Source organism: Drosophila albomicans, chromosome 3, assembly GCF_009650485.2.
Source record: "Drosophila albomicans strain 15112-1751.03 chromosome 3, ASM965048v2, whole genome shotgun sequence".
Taxonomy (NCBI): domain Eukaryota; kingdom Metazoa; phylum Arthropoda; class Insecta; order Diptera; family Drosophilidae; genus Drosophila; species Drosophila albomicans.
The window spans coordinates 34,270,180-34,296,252 of record NC_047629.2 but is presented as its reverse complement, the minus strand read 5'-3'; the positions used below and the strand labels follow the sequence as shown (position 1 = coordinate 34,296,252).

The window sequence follows — 26,073 nt, the reverse complement described above, 5'->3', positions numbered from 1 at the left end:
CTTAGAATCCTTGCGCTCAAGCCTTTAATTAACTCTCATAACCACACATACTTTGTGTGTGTGCGAGAGAGTATCCAACAAAGTGGGTAAGTATTTAAAGTTCTGATTAAAAAGTTCACTTGCCAGAGTTGCCAGAGCAATAACAAAAGCGAGAAGTTGTCGACAATAACTAGCAACAGCAGCAGCTGGTATTCTATGCTCCACCCACGTCTCGTCTTTTGCCATAACTCGGCCGAGGAGAAACGCATTCAATTAAGCCAAAAGCACCAAGCAACAGCAACAAGACCAGACAGAGCCAACAAGTTCAACTGTGTAACGCCCAATTAACCAGAGTGTCGACAACTTCCTACAAGCGGTGGCAACCCTGTCGCCCCGTCCCCCCCGCTACTGCTGTTTCGTATTCGAGTGTGCGATGTAAATCAAATCGTGGTTCAAAGTTGAAAATGGGCCGAAAAATCTTTGGTTGCCACAAAAGTTGATCAAATCTTTAGCCGTCGGGCACAACAACGAATGCTGCGAATGCCCCTCGTGCACCGCACACACACTATACTATATAGTATAGACGCACTTCAGCTTCATAGTGCGCGCCAAAAGTCGTAAAGCAAATCGCATAAATAACGCCCCAGGCGGAGGGTCCGTTAAGGGGCGCGTAGGTGGAACCGCACACATTTCCGCTGATGATGCCAAGAGGGGGGCCACTGGGGAGACCAAGGGGCGGAAGTGGAGTGGGAGAGGGGAGGCTTGTATGTGTAGGTGTAGCCACGCCCACGTTAAGCACATTTATCACGCATACGCAGCGTATGCCTTGCCACAACCAACAGCAAGCAGCGAATTGCAAATTTCCGCAACTCGACGCGATTGCAAATGCGACTCCGACTGCAACTGTGAGGATAGCCAAGGCCTAGACTAACCTGATCCCCTCTTCGCTCCCCCCCACCCCTCTCTGCGAGGCCAACACAAACAGTGGCGCACAAGTTCAACTGCATGCAAATTTCAAATGCAATTATTTATAGTCCAGCAGGTGGTAGCATAACTTTGTTATGCACTGTGTAACCCTATGGGAACTATGTGAATTTCATTTCACTAGATTCTGAGTTCAAGATTTGTTAGCCAACTCGTAATATCAGGCGTGTAGTTGCGAGTCCAACAGGTAAATTAGATGATCTCAAGAGAGCCATAGCTAGAATTGTGATTAATAGTAAATGCCAGCGAGTTTAAGTTGCTCTTCAAACAACTATTGAAAGCTCTGCAACAGAATGTTCTACGTAAAATTAATGGACTTGCAGTAAGCTTTGATTTAATGCGACTTCTAAAAAGCTTTTATGTATTAGCAGAACAATTAGCTTTAGTTTTATATTCATAAAGTTTTCAATTTTACATATATTTTCTCTTATACCCATAAAATCATGTATAGTATTTAATCTTTACATTTTATTATTGCAAATTCTGAAAGCTTAAACTTATTTGAATTAACTTTATTGCTCTTAATGAATTTTAAAAGTTTTGATAGTTAAAATATTACACTGCGTACTTCAAGGTACTTCAAAAAATTTGTTGCATGGCCTTGAACAAAAGTTTAAAGTATTAATAAAAATGATCACAATATATATTATAAAGATATAATATAATCACAATTTTAAATTAATGTATTACTGTCTTCCTGTAAGTTACTATTGAATTCACAATAAACAAAAAAATAGAACCAGCTGCTCCTAAGAGGGGCGTGTCATATCCCAAGTGGAGGTCCATTGCTATACCGGTTATTTTAGAACTAATTCTTTAATATAGTGCAGTATAGTATATATACAAATATATACATTTCAGCTTATTTCTTAGAATATGAATATCATATTTGAATACAATAATAATAAAAACGAACAAAATACTTTTACTATTTTAAAGTTATCTTAAAGCTATCTTTTATTTAATTATAATTTAATTATATTTCCATTTCAGAATTTCAAATTGTCGCATAAGTTCCACTTAAATATATATTTCAGAATATTAGTTGGGATGTTAAGTTCGTTTTCTTTTAAAGTTTAAATACATTCTGTGTGTAGAGTATTTTGACAATTCGTGCCACCTCTTCCGATATGCATTGTGTACGCTTTTGAAGGACATTCGATGCGACTGATGCCTGTAACGAGCCTCGTTTGATGGACATTTCAGCGCACACTTTGATTGATGGCGTCAGTTGATGCAATGTGAGCTATGTGTATATGTATGTGTGTGAGCACCCCTCACCGGACAACGCAACGTGGACTCATCGCTACCCCCTCTGCCCCTCATCTCCTCATTGTTCACTGGGGAGCAATGCTTTTGGTCATTTTTCAAAAATTTAATTGAGCTTTTGGCCGTTGGCTGTTTTAAGTAAATAATGCATTATTTATGAGTAGCTTCCGCCAATACCAAATGCCTAGCAAAACTTTCGAGTGGGGGCATTGTGTGGAGTGGGGGGTTTGGCACGAGGGCCTTGTGATTGCGCAAATAGCAACAAATGAGCTGTAAAAATGGCGCAAACAGAAGACAACAAACGAAAACGTAAACTTTTAATCAAGAATTTTGCCAGCGGGCTTTCAGCAAAGTCTTTGCCGCAAAACGCACTTAACTAACCCCCAACCCTTAACTTGGCCATAGCAGAGGGGATAGATAAGGAGAGGAAGAGATGGAGAGAGAGAGAGAGGAAAAGGCCTGCGGCTTGGCAATAAGAGAACATGCAGAGCTTTTACATCTAATTAGTTTGTTATGACTGCGGTTGAAGTTGAAGCTGAAGCTGAAACTGAGGCTTTTAAAAGTTGACATTTCACTTCGAATCCGACTCCGAGACCGAGTTCGACTCAGAGTCCGAGGCCAAGGGTGATTTGTGGTGGGGTTGGTTAAATTGGTCAACTAATGTGGCCTAAGACGCAAAAGCCCAACAAGTTCAGGGCCCAAGAAATGTGCTTGGGATTGGGGATTTACATTCAAAGTCCGTTCTGGCTTCTGTTCTGTAAATACTTGCACTTTTTCCCGTAAGATAGGAAACCCTTTTGGCTTAGGACCGAGTCCTTTTTGGCATTAAGTCTCTCCAAAAAACCACGCACATATGAGTTGAACCCTTCCTAATTTGGACGCCATGTTTTCCAGCTTGTTTATTTATTTTATTTCTCTCTTTTTTTGCGTGTTCCTTTTGTGTTGTTTTCCGGCAAAACAAACAAATGAAACATGACCAAAAGTTATGTACGGAAATACGGATTGATTTTGTATTTTCTAGCTACAAATGAGCTTGTACTTTTTTTGTTGTTGTATCCCTCCCATTAGAACAGAGCTTAGAACAGATTATTTATGCAACTCAAACATGTTGAAATGATTAAACAAATGGCGGACATAGCTTTTAGTCCTTATATGTTAAGTGATATTTTGTGTTGGCGAAATTTTAATCATATTTGAATATTTTTAAAGCGAACGTTGCGCACAAAAGCTGCTATATTGAAAAGGGGCATTCTGAAAAGATTTTGAACCTTTTCAAAAGTATTAGCATGGAATAAATTGCTTTAAAACTGATAAAAAAAATATGTTTTTTTTTTGTTTTGAAAATTTATTTTGTTGAGTATTCAGATTTGATTGATCTGTTACCAGAAAATTTAAAATAAACTTGAAAATAGTTTACAAAAATTAAATAAAATAGAAAGTATACAATCCCATGTCTTAGTGATAAAAAGGCGTCTATTTTATATTACTCCGTCAAATAAATAGTTATATTTCATTTGGAATCATGAAAAATTAAAATCCAATTATGATAGTAATTCTTCTGTATTAGCAATTAATGGAGATATTTAATATAATTTCCTTAAAAATAAGAAAAGCTTTTTATTTTATACTATTACTACAATTTTAACATTATATTGTTCTTTTCCAAATAAATAGAACCAATTTTATTAATGATATTTTTTCGAAATTTTAAAGATTCTTTAAAAAAGTTTAAAATGTAGAGTACCATTTAATAAAGTCTTTTAACAACCTAAAATTAACGTTAATCTTAAAAAAAACAGCTTTAATGTGCTTCACAGTAACCAACGAAAAAGTTGTAAGTCAAACTAACAATAAAAGTATGAATTTCCGTAACAACTACACAATGTCTACTCACTGTAGTTAATCAGGTAAGACAAACAACAATTAGGGAGATCACATGAAAGCTTTTGAGATGTAAGCAGAGATAATAATAACTATCAGTTGTTGCCTTTCGCTTATTAACTCTCATTATGTTGCAACAATATTTTTGGAGACACTCGAAAGGGGAGAGAATATTCAATTTGACTTTCGCTATCTGTCGTCTCATCTTTATCATTGTTGTCTTCAGTTTACATTCGCTCACACTTTGGAAGCAATTTCATTTTAATTACATAAAATTACATACGAAACATATTCTAAAAGACGTGCCGAGAACACAACAACAAACACTTTCTAACAATGCAGAGTGAGAGGTAGCTGACAGAGAGCGAGAGCGAAAGAGAGAGGCGGTGAGCGAAGCAGCGGCGTCAAAGTTCGTTCACTTGTAAACATAAAATGTGCGCCAACTACAAATACAACAACAACTAAAAAGCCAGCAACGTTGACGTTGACGTTGACTTCGACTTCGACGTCGCTGTCGCTGAGCAACAACAATGAAAAGTCTTTTTATGCTGTGCTCAACTTTGGCGCTTTTTATTAAACAAGCCGACGATGGCAAAGAGAAGAATGAAGACCAAGAAGAAGAAGCAGAGAAGCCACAGCGGCTCAGAAGGAACGCCGGCTAAACCGGTAACACTTGTTTACAGCCCACACGGCGGCGAGAGCGAGCGAGAGACCTAACGCAAGTAAGAGAGCTAAGCCTACGAGCAAGAGTAGGACAAGAAAGCAATGCAAGTTTGTCTAAACTTATGTGTGTGTGTGCGAGAGCATGAAAAATATGTTAAACTTTGGCTGGCTGCATTCTGAGGCTGAGTCTGCGTTTGACTGTGTGAGTGCGACTGTAAGTGTGTGTGTGTGGACAAAAGGCTACAGGTGACAAAGACAAAGCTCGCTCTAATGTCATCATTATTGTCAATATAACAAGTTTATTGGCTGCCCCGCTCTTCTCTTTCCCGCTCCCTCGGCCTGAGGGGTCATTAGAGAAATGCTTGGGATATGCGAAGTTCGTTTCGAGTTGATTTCCCCCTCAGCTAAGCGCAGATTAAGCGCAAGTTAATGACTTAATTAAGTTCAAGTGTAGGAAAAGTGAGGAAAATACAGATGAAGAAGCAAAAACACAAACCGTATGAAAAGCGAGAGAGGGATAGACATTAATTGTCGTGCAAAAATGCGGAGCAAAAGTCATCAGCTTAGAACTCGACAATAAGGAAAACATATGCGAGTTCATATTGCTTTTTTGCCCTCCATATCGAAATAAATAACAGTTAGCGCTCTGTATGTAAATATGGAAACCATTTGCCTATCTTAATTCACAGCTCCCTGACTTCGGAGTCTCACTTTAGTTTTATTAGTACTTTATTGTAATCTTTAATTAATACGCTAACCATTTGTTGATACTTTCCTCGGCTGTTCAGCTCAATCAACAGGAGCTCAAGCCGCTGTCGCTGTCGCTGCCCGCGTCGCAGCATTCAAAACAAAACGTTTAACAACCCTGTCTTAGTTTGGCTCTCTCGCTCTCAGTGGCTCTCAAATGCATTGAGCGACAAATTCAAGGTCGAGCCATGCAGTGGCCATTGCTGAAGAGAGAGCCAGAGCGAGAGCATGAGAGAGCACCCATATTCAGCAGTTGAGCGCAGGCGATGCAAACAAGTGACGACACGACGGCTGCTGTTGATAGCTAGCTGGCCTGTTGATGTCGCTCTCTCGCCCACCGCCAAGTGAGTAAACCTGCTCTCTCTCCCCCTTGACGAAAGACACGGACTGACTGAGTTGGCGCTCTGCAATGGTTAGTTTGTCAGCGTTTGCCCTGCCGTTCGGTTGTGCTCTCGGTTGAATAATCTGGAATTATTGCAAGTGCTTAACGTTTCGCGCGTTTTACGTACTTTTTTGCACTTCTCTTTTGCTCTGTGTCCCGTTCCGTCGGTCATCAACACAGCCGGCAAAGTGTACGCAACAAAAGTGATAAAAAGCAATTGAAATGGAAATTGAGAAGAGCATATAAATTAAAATTAAATATTTGTAAATGCTCAAAAAGGTGCCAAGTGCTTAAAATATTATTCTTTTCTTTCCGTTGCCGTCACCATCTCCCTCGTCGTCTCCTTCGTCGCGTGTGCTGTTTGTGTGTGCGTGTGTTTTTGTGTCGCTCCAAAATGTGCGAGCTCTAAGAGAATTCCAAAACAAAACGCGCAGGAAAATTAACTTGAGGAATCCAAGAGTCGCACGCAAAACGCGCAGAAAACGCGCCAAAAACGAAACGAAAATATGCAGAGAAATCCAAAAATGCTGCTGCCTTTTTTGGCGCTTCTGTTAATGCTGCCCGCGTTGCAGCAAGCAGCGCAGCGTTATGACCAAACACCGCTGGACGCCAGCTCATATTATCGCAGCGGCGTCGGTTCCGATTTGGCAGCGGGCACTTCGCCCACCTCCTCGCTGGATGGTTTTCCACATCACAATCGCTGTGAACCCATCACGATTTCCATCTGCAAAAACATCCCCTACAATATGACCATAATGCCAAATCTTATTGGCCACACCAAGCAGGAGGAGGCTGGTCTTGAGGTGCATCAGTTTGCGCCGCTCGTCAAGATTGGTTGCAGTGCCGATCTGCAGTTGTTCCTCTGCTCTTTGTATGTGCCCGTCTGCACCATTTTGGAGCGTCCGATTCCGCCGTGTCGTTCGCTCTGTGAATCCGCTCGCGTTTGTGAGAATCTCATGAAGACCTACAACTTCAATTGGCCCGAGAATCTCGAGTGCTCCAAGTTCCCAGTGCATGGCGGCGAGGATTTGTGCGTTGCCGAAAACACAACATCCTCGTCATCGACGCCGGCACCAACGCGTAGTGCTCCGAAAGTAACCACGCGCAAACATCAGATCAGCGTCGATAGTCCACATCGGAATATTGGATTCGTTTGTCCCGTGCAGCTCAAGACACCGCTGGGCATGGGATATGAGCTCAAAGTTGGCGGCAAGGTAAGTGCGGCATCTTTTGAAAAATTGGGGAAAAACATGGGTCGTAAAAAGTAAAAGAAGAGCTGGGGATTGATGGGGAAACTAATTTGGAGGCAATGATTAATGAAACCAGAGAGCAATGAGATCACAGTTCTTATAGAGAAATCTGAAATTATAGACTGTTAAATGGTTGAAACAAATAATTATGAGGCGCGAGCATTAAGAGTAAAGATGCGAAAGAAGAATACAAGGAAAACGTGGATAAATTAATATCACGAGTTGGAAAATGCCACTTAAGAATTTCAAGTAATTATAAAGTTAAAATAATAATAGACTGAATAATAAACAGAGAAACTTAGTCAAAGCTTAAAGTGTTCATTATATAATAATATTATGAACTTGAGAAATATAAAAGATTATAATAGATAGATTACTTTTAAGCACAAAAACAAAGGATTTAATAAATATAAATATATAAATAATAAAATTTCAAGGAAGAAGGAAAATGTATAGAAGTAGTATTTCAAATTATATGCTCATAAGATATGCGTAAAATTTTTTTTATAAGTTAAATTCAGTTGGCTAAAATTTGTATAGATAAAAAGAAAGATAGCGTCGAATTGGTTAAAGAATTTCTTCAAAAATATAAATAAATAAAATGAAATATTTTAGTTACACAAACTAATCCAGTTCATCTAAAGTAGTTCACTTTTTGAAAAGAACTTGTGTTCTAAGAATCAAATTTCAAATAGGTCAACTGCTGGCGTTGTTTTATGTCTTCATTTGAACCAAGACAAAGCCCAATTTGTTGTGCTCTTTCGGGTCTGTTGGCAAACCCAAAGAAATGCCATATCCTGTTGCGCAGTGGAATTAATTTCAACCACCACACTGCACAGGGTAACACAGCAGGGAGTCCGATGCGAGTCACCCTGTGGTTGCTTACAAACTACCTGCCTGGAGTTAAAGAGCAGGTAAAACTATCAGGAATTGGGAAGAAAAAAAAACACTCTTTACTTCTTTCTTGATCTCTGACCGTTTTCATTGTTTGCTTTCGTTTTGAACTAAAACCAGTTTTCAGTTACCACTGCAGCAATTCGTAATGCCTGCTTATAGTTTACAGTTTGGTATCCCCACAATTCCAATATCCAATAGTCGAAAACAAGGCATCACTTATTAACTCGCCTCCCCCTCTCCAACCCTCCTTTCAGATGATATTTTCAACGCATTTTCACGTTCAATGCGCTCGTGTATAATTAATTTCCCAGCTCGCAGTTGGCTCCTCCCAATCATCATTATCATCAGCATTATCGCCATGCTCATCATCATCAACCGTCGGGAACACTATTGCAATATATTGGCTTGATTTTCTCCATTGTTTACTTTACCCCCCGCACCTCTTTCGCTTATTTATACTTCTGCTGTTTGTTTTTATGACTGATGATCGAATGCCTTCTTGCATGGTACTTGTTGTTATTTTTATTTTTCTTAACGCTCCGCTTTGGTTTTGTTCTTTCTTTTCTATTTTGTACACTCGCATATCCTTGTTGCCATGTGTAAAGCGCATTAAATACTTTGAGGCAGGATAATTCACACTTCTTCGCCTCATACGCCGTAAGAGCGTAGCAGAGTATCTTACGGATACACAGATACATGTCTAGCTGCTGGCTATACTTTGTATTTTTTTTGTATTTCTTTTCCACATTCGTCTTTTCTGTTTTGCTATCATTTTGAGTGTCTGTCTGTCTGTCAGAGAGTGTGTGTGTTTTGTTGAATTCCTCACCATCATCATCAGTAGAAGCAAGAGGAATACAACTCGAAGCCTTCTTAGTCTTAAATGTCGTTTTTTCTTTTCTCTTCTCTTTTTTTTGAGAGCAGCGTGCGAAATTTAGCAGCTTGTTGGATGCACACATTTGAGACAGTAGTCGAAGAAGCGGGCTTAAGGTGTTCTAGTCTAGTCTGTGGAATGGGCTCTAATTGTGGAGCAGATTAGTTTTGCTTGCTAATGATAGAACAGTTTGTCACAGAAAAGTGTTTCTAGTGCCTTTATAAATCTAGAAAAAGCAATAGTAGTTAGGTATTGCAGGAGGGCGTAGAATAAAAAATTTCAATGATTGCTGCAGAAATGTAGAGTCGGAAAACTATTTAACAAATGTGTGGCCAAAAAATAGTACTGCAGTTTTTCTTAAAACTTTTGCATAGTTTTTAGACATAAATATTCATTGAACAAGAAATTGTTTTCTAAAAAAAAGATATTCGTTGTTCTTATTGAAATTAAAGTAAATCTTTCTTTATAAAATATATAATATTCATTTAGTAAGAAATTGTTTTTTTTTTTTAATTAAATATCCGTTGTTCTTATTGAAATCTAAATTTATCATTAAAATTTTAAGTTTCTTCCTTGCTATTCTTTAGACAGAGATTATAAACATACAGCGAGCAAACATTTTAACTAGTATACTTGTAAATTCTGTACATCAACAAAAAAAATCTCACTTCTCCACTTTCTCATTCAACTTTTCTTAACAAAAAGAATAGTTGAAAAAGATTATGCATTATTAAGAAATCAAGTATATTCATATCATGTTTTCTTATAGAAATTAAAGCAATCTTACAAAATATAAAATTCATATTTCTTTTCTTTTTATTTGTTTTTTGAATCGTATATCATAACAATAGTAAGCGTATTCAATGTTGAACTAGTCTCTTTTGTGTTACGATTTCTATTTTGGGTTTGTTGTTCCCTCTTATTTGCGTGTTGAAATTGCTAGGATTGTAAAATAGACTGGCACATTCAAAGAATACTCAATCAATTGAGCTCTATGCGTAATCCAATACCACAACAATTCTCAATGAGTTCCACAGCCACAGCGTATCCCTTTTTCGGGGGATTCCTTCGTGCCCTTCTTCCCCCTTTTTGCCAAAATGTTTCATTAAGCATTCGAGCGCATACCGCCTGCCATTTCGTCAATTTGTTGGACAACTGCCAAGGGACGAAGGGGTAGGCAGGATTGGTTGGATTGAGTTGAGATGAGTTGAGTTGGGAGAGCGGGACTGAGGGGAGTGAGTCTGTCTGGGTGAGTTTAAAAACGAGAGGATTAAGTTTACGCACTGACAGCGCTTCGTTTTGGCCTGGGCCAATGTCCGATTGATGATTGTATGTGTAGACAGGACACCCCAAAATAAATTAATCAAAGACCGCGAGAGGACAACGGAGTGTTTTGGGGGCAATTTTAGGGATCCTCCTGTGGCTGTTTTGTTGTTGTTGTTTGTGTTTGTTTGTGTGTTATATGGAAAATCGTAAAACCATTAAAAGCCTCATTTGAAACGATTTTGACGCATTTTAGGCGCCAGGCGAGACACGATTCGATTTGTAGGTTCCTCGCCCTTTCTCCGCTTCCCAAAGGATAATTCATTGGGCTTTGCGGCATTGACTGAATGCCATTAGGCATTCTTGTGGGCGTGGCATGGCCTTTTAATTGATGGAAATGGAAATGCTGAAACGATGAAACGTTGAAATGAAAAGCAGCCAGCCAAGCGAAACTGTAATTGATTGTCCCGCTTCAGCTTCAGTTGCAACTGTTAATCCCAAATTCTCGATTATCCTCTTTTTTGTGTGTGTGTGTGTGATAGGAGAATCATCCTTTTGTGGCTTTCATCGGGACGCCCCGTTGCCTTTGCATAATGGAGCTTGTTTGTGGCAAAAAATAGGCGTTGCATATGTCGAATGTCCAACAAGCATCATGATTATAATTTCACTTTGACTAATTTAATTGGAAATGCCTTTTTTGCTCCTTTGCCGCTTTGCTGCTTTGTTGGGTTTCGCTTCTTCAAATGATTTGCTTTTCACAATTGCAAAGGTCAATATTGTGAATGTTAATTTATCTAAAAGGCTTTCCACAGCCAAGGGCAAAGGGAAAGAAAGATGTCTATTGTGCTTTTATTGACAGGCAAAAGAAAGTGACTTATGATAATTGATTGTGATATTATACATATTTTAACAATACAACGACCCTCACAACGCCAGTTCAAAGATCTTTTGTATCTATTGTGTTGTGTTGCCAGCAGCCAAATGAGGCTGAGTTGCCTTTGGCTTGAGTAATCATATTTGCTTTGATGAAATACTAAAAGGAAATGCTCTTTCAAAAGTCATCGCATTTGGCTAGAAGCATCTTTTTCTTAATGACAATTTGCTAGTTGCAAAACAACCCTAAGTTACTTGAACAATTTGCTCAGTTCTTGGGGGAGCGAAGCTTGAAGCTTGCAACATTTGCAAGAGTTTGTTTGGGACTTAACTTTAATAATCTTTTTACTAATAGGTACAACCATTATTCTTTTTTATTTTAACTGATTATATGCATTTAATTTCATTTAATATATTTAAATGTTTCCCCAATTATCTAAAATGTGTTTTCATTCTTTCTGACTGCGATTATTACCCTCAATCTATTTTTATCTCAAGCCTTCTGATATTACCAAGTTGAACTCCAAACTCAGTCACTTCTTTAGCCAACATAGCGCTAATTAACCGAGAATCGATTAATGAACAAAAGCACAAAAACAGTTCAGTTAAATGAGCTGTAAAAAGTTGAGAAACTCAGCTTCAAAAGTTGCAAATGATATGATAATTCTTGAACAGTAAGTTTCTTATATCAAATTTGCATGGATTGCTGCGACTTCTCTCTCTCTCTCTCGCTCTTTCCTTCTCTCACTTCTTCGCTATATTTGTTTTGCTGTGGCCAACTTACCGTTAACCAGGCCCGCAGCATTTATCATTATCGACGTTCAGAGAGACTTAAGACTAATCTCTGGGCTACACGAAGTCGTCTCATAATCATTTAGTGGGCTAAAGCTCTTAACCCCGAAGCCCAGAGGTCAGCATGTTTGCCATTCTTTCCCCTCTCTCTCTCTTTCCTTGCGTATTTGCCTGTTTGTTGTCTCCTGCTGTTCTTCTCGTATCTGTGCAATTTATTTTCCCGCAATGTCCTTTAACAAATATCCACAGTTAAGTTCGAGGCCGAAGGAGCATTAAAACTATAATCCACTTAATATTTTCCGCTCGAATTGTTCAATTTATAACCAATAAATGCGAAGCCTGATGATGATTATTTATTTATTTTTCGTACTGCAATCGCAGCAAGAACAACGACAACATTTTCAACTCAATTAATTTGCTGGGCAACAAACAAAATACAACAACATAAAAATAAGGAAAAACTTCCGGCTACTTAAGCACACTCGCTTTCGTATGTGTGTGTGTGTGTGTGTGAAAGTCTCTCAGTCTGTGTCCTTGTGTTAAATCCTTGTAAATCCATAAAAATTACCAGTAGACTTCAAGGCAAACAATTTGCTCTTGTTTTTACTTTTATTTCATTTATTTCCTTACTTCACGTTGTTGTCGCTGCTATTTTTCTATTCGCTTTTCTTCAATTTCAACGAATAAAAGCACATTAAAGTGCAGCTTTTTAGTTGACATTGATGAAAGTCGGAGCAGAGTACACAGAAAAGGTGGAAATTCTTAGAAAAATGACGGAGAAGTGATGTCAAGTTGCAGAAAATGAGAAGTTGAATTGGATTAGATACAAGAGTGTTTATTTTAGAATATTATGTTTGTTTCGCTTTGGCTGACCATCTATGTTATTATATTTTGTACTTTATGGTATATTTTGAATGTAGTACTATATTAATATTGGTACTATATTAATATTATATTAATATTATATTTTATGAATGATACCGCACTGTTTTGCTTTTTTTCAAAATGGGTAGTGGGTATTCCACAGTTGAGCACACTCGACTGTAGCATTCTTACTTCCTTTGGCGAAGAGAATTCATATTCCAGCTTTGGAGAATTCATCTTTTCTTTCGTTTGAATTATTTTCTTTCCGAGATATTACTGAGACTTGCTTCATTTGATGCAACTTACTCATTGCCTCATTTCAGGCGAAGCTCCGATGTCAACATTTACTTTGAAATGCATTGAACTTCAGCTATAAATTATTTTTAGGGATATTATATTCCAACTTTTTTTTATTTATAAATTTAACTGACTATTGAAACACTTTATCTCTATGTTACTATTGAGACTTTTTTAATTCAATGCAACTTACAACTTAATTTTTACCTCAACTAAAGAGTATCTTTTTTCTTTAAGATGAATTAGATTTTTGAGTTACAGATTGTTTTTAAAGTTGTAATATTCCAACGAAACATGATTATAAATCTTGAGCGAATACTAAATATCTTTCCGTCTCTATTGATTGACTTTATCTTCGTGTTATAACTGAGACTTGTTTCACTCAGTGCAGCTCACAAACTTCAAGATTACAACTTACTTTTTGCCTCACTTAAAGGGTATCTCTGGCGTCAACTTTTACGCAGCATCCTACGCACAAAAAAGTGAACTCATGATAGATTGGCCAACTGACTGACAACTTGGCGACTGTCGCGCATTTTCATTTCCATTTCACAAGTTGTCGCCAGTGTTTGTTTGTTTTTTTATTTCTTTGAGCTGTTGAGCATATGTGTGTGGGTTTGGGTTATTACCAAATGGTAAACACATTTCGACAAAACTTTGAGATACTCATGTTTATTATGCTTATGCGCATATGAATACGAGTGTGAATAGGAGTGTGAATGTGAGTGTACTCGCTTGAGTTGAGTTGTATTTTCATGGGCCGTCGGCTCTCCTAAATGCTAATGCTAAGCTGTGACTTTTGCCTGACAGCCGACTGTTAAAATATTTAATTACAACCATTTAATGACAGTCCATGCGCCAATCCACAAAACCCGAAAGCCCGAAAACCCCAAAAAACCAATGCCACCAACAAACGAAGCGAAACCAGACCAGACCGACCCCAAGCCATGACGAAAATCCACCATTTACTGTAATAACTGGCCAACAACTGACCGCACCCAGCATTAAAGTCAGCACACAATTCAGTTGACACTTTTTTCATATGCCAGAATTTACAGTAAATAAACTGAAACCAAAACTGGAAGTGGTACTATCGAAGCGCGGCGGGGGAGAGAGAGAGAGAGAGGCATTAAAACCAGAGCGCAGACATGCTCAATGAATTGTTAATTTGGTTCTTTAATTGAATACTTTTCACTAGCTTAAAGATTGGTTTGTTTACAATCGGAAAATTTAGAGAGCATCTGGGGAAAGCTTCAAGTAATCGAGGTAAAACTATCTCTAAACTATTTATCTCGCTCTCTCTCTCTTCAGACAATTTTCTAAGAACACTGGTTAAATATGAAATATCTGACATAGAATTTATCTTGCTTAAGTTTTTGTTTGTGCTATAAGATAAGATCATTTCGAAAATATTCTTAATATTTTATTTTGTTTATTCAGCTCTTAAATAAATTATGATAAACTTTTTTTTATTGTACCTATTTTTATATTTTCATAATCCGATATTTTACAGATCATAAAGAAGTTAGACATATTTGAATACATAAAGTTTCATAAGATATTTTGCTGCAATTATATATACATCTGACTCTGAATTCTCTCTTAATTTTCATTAAAATTTCGAATGATGAAAATTATTTCAGATGAAATTTATTTTAAGCAATACTTAAAAATTGTTGAAAATATTTTTGTTTTTCTTACATCAATCTGAATATATTCGGAAAAATCAGAAAAAACTTTACCCACAATTCAATTTGTACAGGCTTTAGGGTGACATATTTCGTTTAGTTTCTCCCACATTCACTGCAATATTTTTATGTAAATACCACATGCAATTTCTTTATAAGCAATTTTTCTAAGAAACATTAACAAATGTCTCTTCAACAAGTTGCAAGTCAAGTTATTGTTGGTTTTGGGCCTGTTCCAGACTGTTTGAGAGGAGACTTTCTATAGAATAGCTGCTGCTAACCTCAAAATCCCATTTGCTGTGCCTTCGGCTTATTCCTGAATTTGCAAAAATAGAGATGTGTGCGCTTTTTTGTGGCAGCAACTAGACCAGAAGCACATGCATATAGTTTTTAGTCGCACACCGTTGCATGTTTAATCATCGTTCCGATTGCCCCGCCCCCTCACTCTGCCCCCGCTTCTACCACAGTCGGATACCCCTTTAATCCTGCTATTCAGATCACAAAACAATGTGGCAGGCTGCCGTTTTTTTTTTGTTGTGTTGTGTGTAGCAGAGAGGCTTTTGCAAATATTTTGTGAAGTGGCTTTTGATTTTGCACCTACCGCAGTGCTCCACTTTGGAGCATGATGAAGCCTCTGCTGGGTGGGGGCCACCTACAAAAATTTGACACAATTAAAAACAAAAGCAACAAGCCGACGACACAACAAAACAAATGTCAACCACAAAGCAGACATCCTTTTTTTTGTTGTTTGTTTTTGGTTTGCCGTTGTTGTTTATTGTTTGCATTGTTCGCTAAGCGCTGCGCCATTTTGTATGACCAAAGGCATCCCACAGATACTTAGATACAATGTACAAATGCAGATAGAGATGCAGAGATACATTATGCACGGCCAAGCTTCTGTGTCTGTTTGTGTGTCAGAGGCAAACTGTCTGATGAATTTATAATGCCCATTGTCTGCCTTGGCCAGACAATTGGCAAACATTGGCAACAAAAGTAAAGTAAAAGGACTTGGCCCATAAATAAGCAGCACACAAGCACAAAAAGGGCCAAAACAAGATGGCCAAACCAGCACTGACATATTACGAATGGCAAAAATATATAGGCCTTGGGCCAATAAACTTAGCAACTTCATGTTGACCTGCTCCATAAATAAAACTGAAATAATTTTTGGTCTGGCCGCCTTTGGGGAATTGGGGACGTTTGCTTTTGGGGCCAAAATACAAATTGCAATTGCCAGTTAACACCTTGGCTAGGGATGCCATAAATGGATTCGATTTTGAATTGGAATTGCAGTTGGCTTCGGGTTTAGCTTAATTAAAATGAAACACGCGCACGAAACGAAGATCCAGTTCTCTCTCTCTCTTGAAGTTGAAGCAGAAGCTGTATCCCAACTCCAAAGTCCGCAAATGGGCAACAAGGCTTAAACTTGTTTTGTGTGGTGTGTGTTTTGTCCCCATGGCGAATGTATAACGCGAATGAATCGATGTCGTCCCAGTCCGAGTTCGAGTCCAACTCCAGCTCCAAGTTGCAGTTGCTGTCAAAGAAGGCAGCCAAAAGGCAAATCATAAATTTTATGCTTAGTGCTTTGGCTTTGGTGATAGTCCCAGGGGCAAATATGCTCTCTACATATGTGTGTGTGTGCGTGCGTGTGTGTGTGTGTGTAGGTTGTGAAGCGGGTTTATAAAGAAGTTGTTAAAGGTTTATGAGCCAGAGCAGGAAACGAGAAGGTTGAATCTCTACTCGTTTGTTTGTCTGTTTTTTTCCTCTTCAGCCTTAACTCCACAAATGATAATGGCAAACAGCTGCTAAAAAGGCCCCGAAACGTGAAGGAAACAGCTTGGGGCTTCATTAGCACAGGATTGCGATTACGGTGTGACAATGCCTTAAATAATCGCTCTCCATAAATTACAATATATCTGAACTCTGGGCTCTAAGCTACTTAAGTAATTTCCGTTTACACCTGCAAATCAGTTGCTGATTGTTCGCCAAACAGTTCAATTAAAGATCATTTCCATATTGAGCGAACAGTGGGAATAAAATTCCTTTTTTGAGTTGTCAAGTGATTTAACATAAATAATAGAATTAAGTTTCGCTGCATTGCTGCGACTTTTGCTCTCGAAATCAAGTTGTATAAAACAGAGTTAATGATCATATATTATGCACTCCCACACACAGCATGATCTAGAGTTGCCACCCACATTAGAAAATCGCCTTGTTAAGTTGGCTGCGCATTCCACCCGAACAAATGTTGAATTACATGCTGTAATCAGTGTTTTAGTCTGATTTAATGATCACAAAAAACATTTCGTGCTCTCACTTGTTTGCTAGTCATAGATTGAAAAAGAACACAAGAAAGTTATTCAATTAGCTGTAAAAGCGCACGGCATGAAATCCATTATTGCAAATGCTTTTCTTTAGTTAAACCATAAATAAATACTTAGGGAACCATTAGGAGAGACCTATTATTTAGCTCCAACTACAAGTTTGACTCTACAACTGTCGGATGCTTTGCTCAAAAATGCTGACAGAGGCTATTAATTAAGCGCAGGCAGGCAACCGACTTAGACTTAGACTCTGCCGGTGACCACGTCTTCGCCATCATCTTGGTTGGTACTACAAATGGTCGAGTTGGGAAATATGCAACAAACAACAACAACAGCAACAACAAGAGAGCAAAGAGGCAACTGCCATAAGAAGACATTTGTAATCATCTTCAATCATAACATAGACATTGAGACACGCACACACCCAGTGTGAATAAAGTGAGATGGCTAGAGTGAGAGCGAGATGGCAGATAGCTAAGTAGTCGCAACGTAAACTCTATTTGTAGCTGTAGCTGTAAGTAAGTAAGTGCATTTTCTCAGTCAACAGGCAGCAGCAGCATCTGTGGCTGCCCCTAATGAACCAACTTAAAATTGTCATAACTGTAAATCATGACAACTATGGAACGTGCATACATATGTGGAGCAATCAGAGACAGAGATAGAGATAAACAGATGGAGGGAGAGAGAAGGAAGAGATATCAAGAGACTGGACATGACGGGCGTGGGCTGCATATGAAGTGAACTAAAACAAAACTATAAGTTGTAATAGTTGTGCATTTAAAACGAACTTGGAATACTCTTTCTTTAGTAGGAAGAGTTGGGATGGAAAATATTAAAGATTCATCAGAATGCGTTAATATAATCTGTGTAAGACTGCTGCTTAAGTAATTTTTAGTGATTATACTTTTGCATATTGAAAATTTGATTGAATTGTTATAAAAATATAATAATAATTACATTAACTTTTTTCAAAATGTTAAATAATATTACTATACAAAAGTATTCTTGAATTCAAATTGCACATTCTTGAAAACTCTAATATTTTAAAGAAATTTCACTGACTCCTTTTTGATCTTCAGCATCGCTAGAACTATAATTTCTTTAAGAAGATTCTTTGAAATGAAGTCTAGGAGATGTAAACCTACAAATTAAGAACAGGTTTTTATATTTTAAGCATTATTATTTTAATTGAAGCGGCAGACAAATCAATAAGCCCTATTTATAGAATTCCCATCCTCATTTCTCAACTTGTTACAAAGTAGTTGGGAAACGAGTTGAGCCCTTCATGCAACTAAACAAATAACTAAAAGATAGCTGGGGAGATGAAAGGAAAGGGTAATGGGGACGAAGAAGGCGAGGCGAGGCGAGATACAGCAACTGATATGAGAAGTTGAGGCTGATGATGGATCGGCATCGGCAACGTTTTGATGCTGAGATGTGCATGTCTGGGCCAATTGAAACTGTAGCATTCAAACTTGTTTGGTCTAGAGCAGAAGGCCAAACTGTGGGCACACATCCACAGAGCAGTTGAGTTTGCTGCAGAGACACTGAGACTGAGGCTGAGGCTGAAGTTGATACTGTGATGCTGATCTGTCATGAGGGCCATTTGACATGGGGCACCAATTTGATTACAGCGTTAATTACAATGAACGTGCCAGATAAGAACAGTGAAGAGAGGGACAAACACACACACAGAGTCAGAGTGACAAACACGACCGAGACCAGAGAGCGAGGCAACCTGTGCCTAAGGGGGCTCAGATGACAAATCACAGCGATAACATGATTCGTGATGTCTGATTTCAGATTTCTACTGCCTGATTCCTGATTTGTGGCTTCATGTTTTCTGCAAAGTCAAATTGTGAATGTCAACGATTATGAATGTGGAAAGAAGGGCGCAATAAGTAGGCAGAGGGGAAACAGTACATCGATAGTTTCCATATTGCGTGCAGCTTGTCTGACAGCTGTGGCTTTTACCAGAGAGCTTATGCTGGAAGGAGGAAATGCGATACCTCACGGGCATTACGTCAATGAAATGAAATGTTTGTGCCGTATTTTTGCTTGCAAATATATCGAGGAGTGCAAATTGTAGCCTACTTTTATTTGTGGCCCCTAGTTATTGTTATCTAGATTTGCGTGACACGGCTGTGAATTATTTTTTTAAGGCAGTTCGATAAAATGTTGACGAAATAACAGAGACATGCAAACCCATTTGTTCGGGATGTGGGGGAGTTGCTCTTGATTTATGCGTAGAATTGAGGAAATGAGCCAACGGATGGGGGAGCTTGAGCACACATTACATTGAGAAATTTGCTGTAATTTGGCGCATGTTTTTAGTTAAACGCTTCTTATCAGGCAAATTGGAGAAATACGATGCCAGCGGAGAGAGAGAGAGAGGCGAAGTTCTTGCATGTCGTTGATGAATTTCTGGCGTGTGCGTCGCTTAAATCGTGACCAAATTGTGTTAGCTCAATGTGGGATGAGTTTGGGGGAAACACAAAAGTGAAACGACATGTTGGAAGGGCCAAAAGGCACGACAACTTTACGAGTGTGAGTGTGCGACTGTGTGTGTGTGTGGAAGTCAAAAGTTGAAAAGGTTTTTGTAGGTCAAACATTGCTGTGCTGTAATAGAGAATTTGATGATAGATAAGAGAAACATGACTGATTGTACGACTACAACTCTGCTGCTGGAGTGCCTCTTCAGCTTTTAGTTCGTCTGTGCTTCTTGCCCTTTTAGCTACATACACATACATACTATATCTATGATTTATGTGTCCAGCACAGTCAGTTCAGTCCACAAATTGTGCTATTTTGTTGTGGTTACAAAAATCATAACTAGCATTTTGTGTCCGTTTTGTGTGTGTGTGTGTGTGTGTGGCATCTCTTGACCCCTTTGGCTAAACTTGTGTAGCAGGAGCTTCAACAATGACCAACAATCAATTAGAAGTAAGATAAAGAGAGGTGTAGGACATGAGGAAGCGAGCTGAGTGACTCTGCCTGCAGGCAGCATATAAACAAACTCTTCAAAACCATTTTTCATGCAATTAAAACACAGACAAGGCAGCAAATTTAATTGAATAACAAGTTGCAGCCACAAACAGGAGCAAGGAAAAAAAAACTACATAGAGTAAAAATTGTCGTAAAATTCTGTAGGCAGAGCCAATGTCGATGCCAAGAAGATGTGGATAAGGTGGAGATACGCAAGGAATATGCCAGAATCCGACACGTGTCTCAAAGTAAAGTTTAATTTAATTAAAATTTCTGCACTGCCCAAGACTGAAGATACCTCAGAGACTGTGACTGGAGTTTGCAGCTTGTACTGCGTCTGTTAGCTGACTGTTGCTGTAAGTTTCGATGGGTAGATGATCTATCGCACGCATGCCGCAAACGGCAAACACAATCAGTGCAGCAGCTTCACTTCCAGCTGCAGCTGAAGGAGGAGGTGGAGTTGAAGATGGACACGCACAGATGGAAATCCGGCGACGAAGTTCTTTCTTCCACTCTTGCAGGTGCGATGGGATAAAATAAAAGCCCACATGAGAGATTTTTTCTTTTATATATGCACTTCTCTAACAGAAATGCGGGCTTAGTCCATTTACGATGTAGTTCATCACTCAACTTTGACTGACAGTTAAAAAGTTTACATTTTATAGTTGGAAAGATCTAAATTGAATGAAGCTTCATTAACAGTGGTGAGCGTGGGATTGTTAACAACCAAGTGCTTTTATTTGAGTGATAACAGCTAGCTAACAGTAGAATAATGGTCGAAATGGTACAAGAATATAATACTGATTAAGAGAGACGTTAATCTGAGAAAAACACAATAATTGCATTTGGTCAATGGGTTGTAGTGATATTTCCTAAACTAAAAAGGCATTTAAGGATAAGACTTGGATATTTCATCAATTCAGTATTTATTTTAGTATATTTTTATTATTGAAATGAGGCTGATATCTTTACATAGTTCTATTAATTCAAGAAACTTAGGTACAAAATTAGTGTAGTAAATATACGGTATATTAATTTGGTACATTTTCCCGATAATATTGTCTTCGCACTGTTTTTCCTTTATTAATATTGTGTATCGGATATTTCACATTCCATTGATTAATGAGACTTAGATGTTCAATCATTTCAGTATTTAACATTTAAGATACTGTTTTGCTTGCGGATGCGGATATCTACAAGTCGAGCTTTCTTAAATGTTAAACTTAGAGCATAGCAACTTCGCCTGTATTCCAAAAATTCCCAGCTCGGCAGGTGAGAAAACAATCAAGTGCTGAGGCAAAAAGGTAGCTCAATTCGAAGCAAAGGACAGCAAGACAAACAGAGGCCATGAAACATGCAGAGAAAAGGTGGGCAAAGAGTGAAAAGATAGTTGAAATATTTGCTTACATCCGTTTTTGCCAGCTCTCTTGGCATATTTTGCGGTCTCTCTCTCGCATTGGGTTACTCGCTGTGTAGCAACTAGTTGCTGCAACTACCCTACATATGTTTTGCTCTCCAAAATGTTCACATATCGCATGCTTTGTTGTTGCTGGCCAGCTGCTGTCAATGCGTCAAGTGAAAATTGCAGGCCATGTTGCATTTGCAACGACCTTAAATGGCAACTGGTTGACGTAGCAACGCCTATGGATATCGTCCATTAAACCCATTACAGTCCATTATTATAATACAACGACTGTGGCACTGTGGAGCAGCCATTAATAGACTCTTAGTCTCTTCGCATTTTGTTTCGGCTTTTGCCGCAAACATATTTGTGCCAGTTTTGTGCACAACTGAAAAAAATGTACAATTAAAGTTTGCGATTAAATTGCTGCGATAGCCTTGCATCGATTACAAATGCTTTGATTATATTATTTATAGGGTGAAAGCCTCCAATCCGCAGTTCGCCAGTTTGCCAGTTGGCGGCTTTTAGCCGTTTGTCTTCTGATGCCTATCTCTAAAGGCGATCGAGTTTATCTTTGGCGATAAACATAAAATTTTTTTAGCCAGCGAGCACAAGCTTGTAGTGCGTAATTTATGGCCATTTGTGTCTATGACTTTATCTTGAAAGGAAATTAGCTATGCAAAAAGGCGCAAAAACTATATATATATGTATATAAGTATATTCCGTTCGTTGTGGAGTGTGCCTCAAATGGTCGATTTTAAAGTGTTTTTGCCTCCAACTCCAACGGCCCATGACTAATATGGTTGTGTGATTCGAAATGCGAATTGCATTATCGAATTTAAATTGCAATTCTGCATGTTTTTTGTGTTGAGTTGAGTTGTTCAGTTTTGAGTTCAATCGCCAATGCGCCTTTATGGCAACTGATACAATTTCCAATCGATTGCACAGGAAGTTGACGCGATTTTTGGCACTTCAACTGTGTAAAATACTTTGGCACCTTTAACGGTCTCTGACAGTTTACACGCTTCATATACCATTTTCGATGAGGAGGTATATTTTTGGGTTGCTTTTGTGTGGCATGCAATGCACGTTTTTTACAGGGCTGCATTTGTTTTTGGTGTGGATTACATTTGAATGGATATACTTTACTATATTACATATGGTCAGGTACAACATGTGATACACTGTATTCGACATTTTGGTTGCATTTACGGTTTTGCGCAATCAACTATTGTGTCTTACGTTTATATTACTATATAAAAAGGCTTCGGAGTATTCAAATTTATTTTGAAATGTTACATTATCATTTGGAATAGATGGATAATGTTATGTCCAAAATTATAGAAACAGCATTATGTATTTTACTTCATCATATTAAAAATGAATACACACTTTTAAGAATGTTTTAAAATAGTAACAATTAGCATGAGAGCCGTTATCAGCAAAATAGAATAAAAGAATAAAATAATAATATTGTGTTGGGACTCTATAAATTAAATTATAAAGTATTTGTATATTAAGTTTCAACACAGATACAGTGAATACACACACCTATGAGTAAGAGTCTAAATAATAAAATTTGGTATAAAAGATCGATTTTTTATTTCGAATGCATTGCCAACTTTATATACAAAATGAAAAAAGTCAAACTATTCTGATAATTTTTAAATTAAATAATGAAGTATGTATTAATGTCTATAAGGTACTCATAAATTAAAATATAAAATACATATACATATGTATAATTACTTAGCTTCAACACAGAAAATATTAATATATATCTAAAATTTTTTCGAATTGATTAAGCGAATCGTTAACTTATTTGTTAAATTGCCGTTTCTTCAAGCCATTTATGCTCAATACTCGTTTTGTATCTCGATTACCCTCAAGCGCTACAGGTTTCATTTTCATTTTTATTTTCATTGGGAGAATTCTTTTCTCAAAATGTTTTCAATTTGTTTGGCACTTAAAAGCTACCACCTCGATGATTGTTGAATATTTACACTATTTTTAGTACTAATTGCACAGCCGCATAGCCCATTTAAGCCATCTAAATTCATTTTTACTTTTATGGCCAACCACTTGCCAACCACCAGCAACAATGGAAATTCGGCAAACAACTGCAACAACAAACTAAAAAAAGAAAAAAATGGAAAAAAATAAAATGAAATAAAATGCAATGCAATAATTTGGCAAACCCGAAAAGCGCCGCAGGACGCAAACAGTTTCTGATGCAGACAAACAAACAAGGCTAAAAAAAAAAAATGCAGTTATGCGTCAATTCACATACAAACTAACACACACACACACACTCGTCTGCATATTTCATAAATGTCCTCGGGCGCTAAACAAAACAAAAAAAAAAAAAAAACAAAATAAAAAGTCTAAAAAATATAAAACTCGAAAAGAATTGCAAAATTGTTGCAACAAAGTTAAAATTTTTGCAATCGCTTAGACAATTTAAATAAAAATAGAAACATATAAATAAAATAAAATAGAGGCTGGCAAACAAACACAAATTGAAAAGGCAAAAAGAGAAGAAATGCAAATGTGGAAATTGCTGTTGACTGGCTTGTTGCTTGCAACATGTTGCAAGCTTGAGCTTGAGCCAATTGCAATTCACAATCGCAATCGCATTCGCAATTTCAATTCCAATGCCAATTGCAATGATTAGCCAAGGGAACCGCCTGTTGCTGATGTTGCCTGATGCCCGATGCCCGATGCTAGATGCTGCTTCTCTTGGCTTCTTTGGCCAAATGCCTGACGGCAATTTTCACAGTTTTCACAGTTGGCAGAAAAGAAAACTACAACTTGCAACTTGGCAGTCAGTCAAACCGTGCCATGCTCTACTACTATAACTGTGCAACTGTGGCAACAACTGTGGGTGCCTTTTTCCTTGTCTGACTTGTTTTTCTTTTAAGCATTTTCCTTTTTTCCTGCTGCTGTTGCTGCTGCTTCTTGGCTATTTTGTTGGCATAGAAATGCGCGTCTATTGACAGTGCCCATAATTTGTTTGTCTAGCTGCAGTTGCAGACTGCGAATGTGGCAAGAACAGGGCGAAGCAGGACGGGGCGGGGCGTGGCAACAACTCCGTGTGGAGTGGCAATTGCTCAGAGGCTGAATCCGTCTGCGTTTCGTCATTGTTGATGGCTTAAATATTAGTTTAACTGTGTGTGTGTATGTTTCTTCTGTTGCTGTGGCGTGTTTCGGCCACAAAACTGTTGACAGTTATAAATGATGGGGTATGCAACAGCACCAGCAGCATGTGGGCTGTGTGGCAGCAGTTAGCGGAAATATATATAAAAACCACAAAAAAAATACTCGAAAGCGTTTAAAGTTCAACTGCAGTAGCTGTAAGTGGCAAGTTGGCCAACAGTTCAGAGCTCAAGCTAAAGACAATACCAATTACGCAATGAGAACGAGCGTAGAAGCAACGCCCAAAGACAATTGACAAGTTAAAAGCGTAGTTGTAAATATCTTTCAACTTTAGTTGAGGAAGGAAACTGTAAATTGTTTAAAGTTCTTATGTTTAAAATAACGTATTACTTATTTTGTAAAACATGGCTTAAAGTTAATATGTAAAGAGATAAAATGACGTTCTAAGAACAAGAATACAAATTTTAGTCTTAAAAAGTTTTCGATCTTATGTTCCTATATCGATCATATCAAAATTGTATAATTTATTTAAAAAATTCTTTTGAATGGACAAAAACACCTACATACTATGGGTCTTAGTTACTGACAATCTGGTATAGTTTTTAGTCTAAGGTAAAGATTGCATACGGCATATTTTTAGTATTTTGGTGGTATATCAGTTCGGTATATTTTAAAAATAATATCGCACTGTTATCTTACAGTCGAACACACTTGACTACAGCTTTCTCACTTATTATTCTGTGTGGTCATTAAAATTCTTAGTCATTTATTATTATATAGCTAAAATAAATGCATTTATTTGCTCATTAAATTATATTTATTAAAAATGTAATTTTCTTACTTCTGATTCATAATAATATGGCATAACATCAACATATTTATCTAGTCATGTTCAACTTTAGTCCTAATTAATATTGTAAGCTTATAGTTATCTCCAAACTTACATTCTTAGCTAGAAACGTAATATTTCTACCACAGAATATTCTGAGAATACAAAATGTGTATCCAATTGCACTTTTGATTTTCCTAACATGAATTTTCAATATTCAGTCTAAGCTTTTAGCATGATAATTTAGCTTTACTTATCCCAAATCTCATTAGCAAAACTCTGAAATTATTATACGAACACAATATTTGTTGTAGGAGGAGCTTCACATTTTGAGTGATAGCTAAATAATATTTAAACACATTTCAAGGTACTTATTAACTGGCGCTCGTCATCGCTGTGGCAACGCAACCAACAAGAGCAACAACAACATGCAACAACTATTTGGTGTCAGCTCTTGGAACAGACATGGGAAGCAGAAGCGATGTTGCAGTTACACTTACTTCACTTACCGCATATCATATCATGTTGCACAACCCGCAAACTCGGCCACAATGTGTGGCATGATGCGAACGTTGGCTGATATGATATAAAGCTTTCCGTTGCACGTTCATCTCGCCCTTGTCCCTGCCCCTGCCCCTTCCGTGGCTGTTGTGTTGCCACAGCAATGAAGAACCCGC

General features: G+C 37.8%; 1 protein-coding gene across 1 annotated transcript in view; it reads left to right on the top strand.

Moving 5' to 3' along the window:
• The first annotated feature begins 5,990 nt into the window (after positions 1–5,990).
• LOC117567506 (frizzled) overlaps positions 5,991–26,073 on the top strand; it is a 124,862-nt gene continuing 104,779 nt past the window's right edge. Inside the window, exon 1 of the mRNA XM_034247547.2 lies at positions 5,991–7,119. Coding sequence (XP_034103438.1) covers positions 6,412–7,119 — 708 coding nt within the window. The 5' untranslated portion in view covers positions 5,991–6,411. The remainder of the gene's footprint in view (positions 7,120–26,073) is intronic.